This window comes from Portunus trituberculatus, chromosome 33 (assembly GCF_017591435.1).
Source record: "Portunus trituberculatus isolate SZX2019 chromosome 33, ASM1759143v1, whole genome shotgun sequence".
Taxonomy (NCBI): Eukaryota; Metazoa; Arthropoda; class Malacostraca; order Decapoda; family Portunidae; genus Portunus; species Portunus trituberculatus.
In genome coordinates this window covers 4,956,053-4,965,749 of record NC_059287.1, presented here as the reverse complement: position 1 = coordinate 4,965,749, position 9,697 = coordinate 4,956,053, and the positions used below count along the sequence as shown (strand labels likewise).

General features: G+C 43.1%; 1 protein-coding gene across 1 annotated transcript in view; it reads right to left on the bottom strand.

The window, feature by feature from the left end:
* Positions 1-847: 847 nt before the first annotated feature.
* Positions 848-9,697, bottom strand: part of LOC123512343 — a 44,388-nt gene continuing 35,538 nt past the window's right edge. The window contains exons 4-5 of the mRNA XM_045268682.1: positions 2,511-2,604; positions 848-1,680 (exon numbers count right to left, since the gene is read on the bottom strand). Coding sequence (XP_045124617.1) covers positions 1,109-1,680; positions 2,511-2,604 — 666 coding nt within the window. The 3' untranslated portion in view covers positions 848-1,108. The remainder of the gene's footprint in view (positions 1,681-2,510; positions 2,605-9,697) is intronic.

Sequence of the window (9,697 nt, the reverse complement as noted above, 5' to 3'; positions counted from 1 at the left end):
GTATTCCCACATTTGTGTTGTTTGTTTTCGTAAGTTCCAACTCGTATTAAGAAACTCGTCACCCTCATTGTCTGCCTTTTAATCCACATCACATTTAATCCTTTTCAGAGATACAATAATTAAATCACACTTGTTTCACCCCACCAGTTTTCTTCCCTTTAAAAAGTCAGTTAATTTAGTAAGTATATTTCTTATTCATCCATCAATCAGTATTAACAATTTCAAAATGGATCGATCACTAAACATTTTTTTTTTGTCATATTTTTAACCCATGCATACCTTACAACTTTCCATACATCACTTCCCTCCGCCAGGGTATAACGAGGACAAGGATGCAGGGGGGTATTGTGGTGGGGGTGTCCAGCCTTAGGTGGGAGGGGGGTGTGGTCGTGCGTGAGAGTGCCTCCTTCACCCTCACCAACACCAACACCCTGAGCTGTGTGTGTGTGTGTGTGTGTGTGTGTGTGTGTGTGTGTGTGTGTGTGTGTGTGTGTGTGTGTCGGAAGGTTGAGGTGTTGAAAGGAGGGATGAATTTAGTTATCAATGGAGCTAAAGCGTCACAACATCGAGGTCATATGGCGCTAGCTAGGACCAGTAGAGATGAAGCTACCTCTCCCACCGAGAAACTGCCGTGAGCCAAGATCGAATTCGTGAACTGAATGAGAACTGTATCAGAGAGAGAGAGAGAGAGAGAGAGAGAGAGAGAGAGAGAGAGAGAGAGAGAGAGAAAAAAAAAGAGAGAGAGAGAGAGAGTTCTATGTAGCACTAAAAATCAATCAATCAATAAATAAACAAATAAAATCAACAGTTTTCTCACTTCTAAATCCAGCCAGATAACACAAGCAACAAGTATTAAAGATAGAGTTTATTCATCATCATTTTTATCATCAATCATCATTATCATCATCAATGTAGCTCAGTAATCAACGATATGGAGCCTTGAAACCTTCCTCTTGCGTGAAAGACTGGCTCGTATTTACTGGAGCTTGGGACAGAGGGATAAGGACTCACAGCTGCCTCGGGTGACTCTTTCAGCATCCTAGCGCCTCCTACGCCTCCTCCAGCCACCACGCTACCAAGGTAACAATAATAAGAGTACAGCGGACGTCTACTCCAGCCGCGGCGGGAGGAATGGCGGCTGGGTGGTAACCGTCGCGCTGCCACCCTCGCCAATCCACCAGGTCTCCCCCGTCTGTCTGTCTCCTGTCTCGCTTGGGGAATCCGATCGCTTTCCTGGCCTCGGAGCGAAAGCAAAGTCCGCCTTCTTGCCCAGCCGTGGCGAGAAGGCGAAGGTCTTTTTTCCTGGTCGTGGCGCGAAGGCGAAGTTGCTTTTCTTGCCTGGTCGTGGCGCGAAGGCAAAGTTGGTACGCTTCCCTGGCCGTGGCGCGAAGGCGAAGTTAGTACCAGCCTTCTTTCCCGGTCTTGGGGCGAAGGCGAAGTTGTCTTTCTTCCCGGGGCGAGGAGCGAATGCAAAGGCGGCGTTCTGCACTCTTTTACCGAGACGTGGCGAGAACGCAAATGTCGAGTCCCTCTTGTCCTGTAAAACTCCCTCATCCTCGTCCTCGTCCTCAGTCTCCTCGTCTTCATCGTCCTCTGGGTCGTAGTAGTCGTAGGGAAGGTCTATCTCCCCCTCCCCACGCTTGCCTGGGCGTGGCGAGAAGTTGGACCGACGGACAGACACTGCAAGGGAAGGAGTGAGTGAATGAGTTGGCGGAGTTCGTGGATAGGTGTCATGTAGCGCGATGGAACGATTGTCAGGAGGAGAACGACGGCGAGAAGGACAAGGAGGAGGAGGAGGAGGAGGAGGAAGAAGAGAAGGAGGAGAAGGAGGAAGGGGAAGAAGAGGAGAGACGCTAAAGGATATGGCCAAAAAAATAGTGAAAAATATGAATTTCAGAAGAAGAAAAATAGAATAAGAAAAAGATAATGCTGATAGACAGGAAGAGGCTTAATGAACCAAAACAAGCTACAGAACACGTATGAAATAAAGAAAACTGAAATGAAAATGGATTCACGCGAAGCAGTAACAGAATTCAACCACAAAAAGGACAGCAGGGAGAGTGAAAGGTGATAAAAGGGGACACTGATACAGAGAACAGGGTAATGCAATGATGGCAGGGGATTGACAGGGTTAGGTTAGGTTAGGTTAGGATTGTTTTGGTTTGGTTAGTTTAGATTATGTTAGGTTAGGCTAAGTTAGGTTTGGTTAGGTTTGGTTAGGTTTGGTTTAGTTAGTTTAGGTTAAGTTTGGTTTGGTTAGTTTAGGTTAGGTAAGGTTTGGTTATTTTATTCTTTTTATGCAGGAAGGAAGCCAGCCAAAGGCATCAAAATATAGAAAAAAAAGGCTCACTTGAGTGCTGGTTGCCTTAAAGAGAAGTGAAGAGTTAGCCAAAATTAAGATTAGGTTTTGGTTAGGTTAGGTTAAGTTAGGTTACATTAGGTTAGAATACAGAACAGGGATAAAACAATAATGGCAGGGAGTTGACAGGGTTTGCAGGGGCTTGACTCACCTGAAGGCCACCACCAGCTGTAAGGGATGGTGACGGCATCCTCTGGGTCCTCCTTGTAAGATGTCGCGTCCCTCCTTCCCCGCTCATCAAGTGACTGTAATGCAGGAGGGAATGTTTGGGCTGATTTGTTTTCTTTTGTGTGTTTGTGTGTGTGTGTGTGTAATTCACCTCGGTCGCCTGCTGGTCACCCAGCCAGTCTTCCCCATTACGGAGCGACCTCAGAGCCCGATTGTCGGGTAGGACTGAGACCACACCACACTCCACACACCGGGAAAGCGAGGCCACAACCCCTCGAGTTACATCCCGTACCTATTTACTGTTAGGTGAACAGGGGCTACACATTAAGAGGCTAGCCCATTTGCCTCGCCGCGCCGGGATTCGAACCCGGCCCTCTCGATTGTGAGTCGAGCGTGCTAACCACTACACTACGCGGTGTGTGTGTGTGTGTGTGTGTGTGTGTGTGTGTGTGTGTGTGTGATAGTGATGTATTATTGGTGATGATGGTGATGATAATGATTGTTCTAGCTACTACTACTATACTACTACTACTACTACTACTACTACTGCTAGTACAACTAGACTGCTACTACTACTATTACTGCTAGTACAACTAGACTACTACTACTACTACTACTACTACTACTACTACTACTACTACTACTACTACTACTACTACTACTACTACTACTACTACTACAACTACTACTACTACTACTACTACTACTACTACTACTACTACTACTACTACTACTACTACTACTACTACTACTACTACTACTACTACTACTACCACCACCACCACCACCACCACCACCACCACCACCACCACTACTACCACTAACACCACCACCACCACCGCCACCAACCACTGCTTCTAAAATTAATACAGAATTCATTAAAGGAAAGTGCAGCGCAATGAATGAAAAATCCAGTTACATTTGTAGGTCTTGAGATTAAGGCTACTTGTACTGAAAGAATGGAAAAAAAATAAAGTATGACACATTTGACTTAATATGTGTGTGTGGATGAGAGTGTGTCAATGTGTGAGTAGTGCATTGTGGGATCAGTATATCTGGCAGAAAGCTACACTAAGGAAAAAAATAAGTTTATGACGATCTTTTAATGTACGAGGGGCAGGAAACGAAAAAGGCTTGAAGAAAAAGACCCATTGTAGCTCCCAGTCCTCTTAACCTATTCAGTACTATGAGGCGTTTTCATATTCATTCTGTTTGATTATTTTATTTATTATTTTTTATGCAGAAGGGAAGCCAGCGACAAAATATTAAAAAACAAAAAAACCCACTTGAGTGCTGGTTACCTTACAGAGAAGTCAAGGATTAGCCAAAATTAAGGTTAGGTTTTGGTTACATTAGGATTAGTTAGACGATTTTTTAATGCACGAGAGGTAGAAAACGAAAAGGTTTAAAGAGAAGACACACTGAAGCTGCCAGTCCTCTTAACTTCTTCAGTACTATGACGCGTTTTTATATTCATTCTGCTTACTATTTGGTGATTTGATACAGCTTCAGAAACTTATAGACTCCATATACCCTTCTTAATGTAAATAAAATAGTCTAATCATACTCAAAACTCGTGGTGAAAAAGTGTTCCAGTACTGAAGGAGTTAAGATGTAGTCACAATGATTCCAAAACTTACGAGTAGCCAAAAGGAACACAAACTATAGTCAAAACCAAAAAAGAGCATTCAAGACCCCTAAAGAGCACTCAAGACCATCACAAGAACATTCAAGATCCCCAAAAAGAGTATTTAGAAGCCAGAGTCCTTAACCCCTGCAATACTGGGACACATTTTTTTACCATGGGATTTGTGTAAGATTAGATGATTTTATTGACATTAGGAAAGGTCTATTGTGGTCAAAAGATTAATGGCAACAGTCTTCACTATCTTAATCCTCCACATATGTCTCTGAACTTGTATAAAATCACCAAATAGTAAGCAGAATATATACGGAAACGCGTCATGGTACTCAAGGGTTTGAAAATTGAAAGATGACGTGTTGCAGACCAGCATATTTCAAAAAGATATGAATCACCTTTTGTAATCCTTCTGGCATTAAGTTGATCTAAGTGTCTTGTGGGACGTGAGGGAATAAGAGGAAAGGAAGGAAGGGTGTCCGGGTATCCTGTGTAATTCAAAAGGCTGAGATTTGATTCTTTTGCAGTTGATAGTTGGAGAGTTAAGGTGAGGTGTGTTGTGTTTGTTAGGAGTGGTTTTAAGTAAGTTGGGATTTCTCTCTCTCTCTCTCTCTCTCTCTCTCTCTCTCTCTCTCTCTCTCTCTCTCTCTCTCTCTCTCTCTCTCTCTCTCTCTCTCTCTCTCTCTCTCTCTCTCTCTCTCTCTCTCTCTCTCTCTCTCTCTCTGTTTGTTTGTTTTCTTATGACTTATGAGTTTTCCTTTTCATGCTTTCGCTTTCCTCTGAGTTTTCCATTAAGTTTTTCTGTGCTTAGTTCTCCTCCTCCTCATCCTCCTCAGTTCTTTCATACCATCTTCGTTTTCTTTACCTCATTTCTCCGACACCTTGCTTCTCACATGTCTCTCACTCTTCTTCCTCCTCCTCCTCCTCCTCCTCCTCCTCCTCCTCCTCCTCCTCCTCCTCCTCCTCCTCCTCCTCCTCCTCCTCCTCCTCCTCCTCCTCCTCCTCCTCCTCCTTGTCTTTCGTGGTCTTTTCCACTTCCTCCTTCGTCCTTCAATCATTTATATTTTCTCCCTTTTTTTACTTTTTATTTTTTAGCTATATGTTTTCCTCTCCTTTTCTCCCTCTTATTTGCGTTCATCTTTGCTTATCTTTTATTCTATCTTCATTTGATCCTCTTCTTCCTCCTCCTCCTCCTCCTGGGGCCTGATTGACTGCTGCCTCCCTTGAAAGCGCCAGGCAAGGCTGCCGCACCATCCATTCGACATACACACTGTGCATCCACGTACACAATGCACACATAACATGACATTTACTAAGCGTTAACACTTTCCCCCACAAACACAAGTAGTCAGACGTAGATTACACATTTCCTTTTCACTCTCTACTAAAATTCCATGTGATTTTTTAATATCACATGGTTTCGCCTTTTTTCCTGCCAGCCTCGGCTGGAGGGAGGGGTGGGTGGGGAGGAGCCTTCTGCTTTGCTGTCATGTCTCTACCACTGGTAGTTAGTAGATAGTCTCCACAAACAGCCTAGTAAGGACCTAAGGGTCTGTTGCTGTTTGTCTTCCTTTGTATTCCTTTATTCCTCCTCCTCCTCCTCCTCCTCCTCCTCCTCCTCCTCCTCCTCCTCCTCCTCCTCCTCCTCCTCCTCCTCTTTTTTTTCTCTCGTCGCCATCCTCTTCCTTCTGAGGCAATTAGTCTCTTTCTATAATTTGCAAGTTAACAGAAAGCTTCATTAGAGATAAGATGGCAAACACTCTAAAGGCGGCAAGATGATACATAATTCTCTTTATTGTTTGTGTGGGAAGTGTTGTGGAGTCGGTAACCAAAACACCTGACTCCAGCTCTAACTCTGAGCCTTGAGTATAATAATAGAGAGAGATAAGCAAATAAATAGATAAAAGACGCGTTATAAATATGTCAAATGAAGAAACATGACAGAAACACTCAAGCGCTTCATAGAAACCTCAATATCAACGGTAAAATATTCCCATCAAATGAAACCAGATATTTTCAGTGATTGAACCTTTAACATCTTCAATACCGAGATGCATTTTTACCTTGATTTTTGGCTATGATTAGACGAAAGTATTTACATTAAGAAGGGTCTATGGAGGTCAAAAGATTAATGGCCAGAGTCTTGACTATTTTAATCCCCCACATAAGTTTCTGAAGCTGCATAACATCACCAAATAGTAACCAGAATGAACATGGAAACGCGTCATGGTACTGAAAGAGTTAAAATATAATAATTCCCTCCCAAATAACACGATTGAATATCCAAATCCCTAATAAAAAAAAGTATAAATAAAATGCTCAGGAACTTCATAGAAACCTCAATGTCAATGGTAAAGCAAACATTTTCCTCGATCGATCCGTTAACATCTTCAGTACCATGACGCGTTTTCATATTCATTCTGCGTACTAATTAGTCATTTTTATACAGCTTCAGATATTTATGTGGGGATTAATATAGTGAAGACTCTGGCCATTTATCTTCTTCCTAATGTAAATAAAACCATACAGTCATACCCAAAACTCAAGGTAAAAAATGGGTCTCAGTACTGAAGGAGTTAATGTTTGGAAGTCTATATTCGTGTGTCATCATCAGCAGTGGAGAAAGAATAAAAAATTGGACAAATGATTCGATTTCGCGTCCACTATTTGAACATCTGCCATCACAAAATATAAAAGTGAATAAATTTTGGTGTATGTGTCTCAGTAATGAAGGAGTTAATGTTTGGAAGTCTATATTAACGTGTGTCATTATCAGTACAGTGGAGAAAGAATAAGAAAAATAGACAAATGATTCGACTTCGCATTCACTATTTGAACATCTGCCATCACAAAATATACAGGTGAATAAATTTTGGTGTATCCCTTTGCCTCTTTGCTAAGGTTAATAGTTATCTGTCACCATCACAAGTAACAATAATGATGGCTTTTTTTTTTTTTTTTTTTTTACCATGTGGGCTTTTCACGGGAATTTCTGGGCTAAAGGCGATACTTTTTAGGGTACCTCCTATCTCAAAGCCCACCCGTTAGGAAACCGTTGCCCCGAGTGAGGAAGCCCAACCTACACTCGGACCGTGGACAGGATTCGAACCCGTGCGCTTGGAGACCCCTCGGACCCCAAAGCACGCATGGTTCCACTGTACCTTGGCGGCCCATGTATCTCTTTCTTGCGTGACTTGTAATGTTTTGTCGTGCGCTTCTGTCCCGCCATCGCTGAGTGAGTGGTGTGTGGGGAGGAGCCTTGGTCTGTTGTATCCTGTTGGTCTGTGTATTAGATGGTAAAGTCCACAAACAACGTTAGTTACTGCTGTTTGTTATTCCTTTGTGTACCTCTGTGTTCTCCTTCTCTTCCTCTTTCTCTCCTCCTCCTCCTCCTCCTCCTCCTCCTCCTCCTCCTCCTCCTCCTCCTCCTCCTCCTCCTCCTCCTCCTCCTCTTTCTGTTCCTTTTTCCTATTCCTCATTCTCTTCATTCTTCTCCTCTTCCTGATCATTTCTCCTCCTCCTCCTCCTCCTCCTTTAACGTAAGCAGTGGCGTTCCTCAAGGATCGGTTCTGGGACCTATTCTTTTTATTATATATATTAACGACATTGATGAAAGAATAAATTGTAAGCTCTCAAAATTCGCAGATGACACAAAAATTGCAAACAGAGTAGACTCAGAAAGCCAAAGACAACTTTTGCAAAGAGATTTAGATACTCTCATCGAATGGTCAAACAAGTGGCAAATGAAATTCAATATAGATAAATGCCACGTTTTACACATAGGAAATCAAAATCCTCAGGCGACATACAAGATGAATAATATCCCAATGACGAGTGTGGACAAAGAAAAGATCTTGGTGTCATTGTTTCAGCAGACCTCAAGCCTAGCAAACACTGTACTGAAGTCGTCAAAACTGCGAATAAATTAGTTGGTTTCATTGGACGATCTTTCACTTTCAAGTCTGAAAAATAATATTAACATTATATAACTCACTCGTCCGTCCACATCTCGAATACAATGTTCAGTTTTGGTCACCGTATTACAAAAAGATATTGAAAAATTAGAAAAATACAACGCAGATTAACAAAATGATCCCAAGGTTGCGGAACAAATCCTACGAGGAACGCCTAAAGGAATTAAATTTATTTTCTCTTGAGAAACGGAGAGTAAGAGGCGACCTTATCATGCTTTTCAAAATTTTTAATGGGTTTGCAAATATGAATATTCAAAAATACGTATCAGTCGACCAGTCAAATGTCACCAGAAGCAATGGTTTCAAAATTGTTGGTAAGCGCTTTGTAACAAATGAAGCCAAACACTTTTTCTTTAATCGCATAGTCAATATATGGAATGGTCTGCCATCAAATGTTGTCAACTCAGGTACTATCGAAACGTTCAAAGTTCGCCTCGATAAATACTTTGAATGTAATCCCCGGTTGTCGCTATTCATTTCCGAATAATTTGCGCTTTTTCTTTTATCTCCCGGGCCTCTGATCGTGAATTAAATTGCCCGTTAGTTTAAATTACTCTCACCCTCCATACATGACACAGATAGCCCGGAGTGAACGGTCACTACTTTTACTCTCGATCTGTGAAGGGCTGTGGATAGTCAAGAGCCCTGACAGTAGGTGACCATCATCGGGATTTAAGGTACCAGGGTCACCGCTGCAGGGGTAACCATACAGTGTGCGGCGCCCTTTAAAGGGAAGTGCACTTTACAGTGGTTGTACGGAGCTGGGGCCTGATTGACTGCTGCCTCTCTTGAAAGCGCCAGGCAAGGCTGCCGCACCACCTTTTTGACTCCACACTGTGTTTACATACATACTACACTACACTGCATACACGCACAGATAGCCCAGAGTGAACGGTCACTACTACTACTCTCGACCTGTGACGGGCTGTGTTTGGAGAGGGCCTTGTCAACCATTGATCATCATCGGGAACTAAGTACCAGGGATCAATGTTGCAAGGGGTTATCAGCGTACGGCGTCCCTACAGGGAAAGTATGCTATCTCAGTGGATTGAACGGAGCTGGGGCCTGATTGACTGCTGCCTCCCTAGAAAGCGCCAGGCAAGGCTGCCGCACCACCCATTCGACATACACACTGTGCATCCACGTACACAATGCACACACCACATGACATTCACCAAGCGTTAACACTTTCCCCCACAAACACAAGTAGTCAGACGTAGATTACACATTTCCTTTTCACTCTCTACTAAAATTCCATGTGATTTTTTAATATCACATGGTTTCGCCTTTTTTTCCTGCCAGCCTCGGCTGGAGGGAGGGGCGGGTGGGGAGGAGCCTTCTGCTTTGCTGTCCTGTCTCTACCACTGGTAGTTAGTAGATAGTTTTCACAAACAGCCTAGTAAGGACCTAAGGGTCTGTTGCTCTTTGTCTTCCTTTGTATTCCTTTGTATTCCTCCTCCTCCTCCTCCTCCTGCTGCTACTCTTTTCTCCTCCTCCCTTCTCCTTTTTTACTTTCTCCTTTCTCCTACCTCCCTCCTCCTCCTCCTCCTCCTCCTC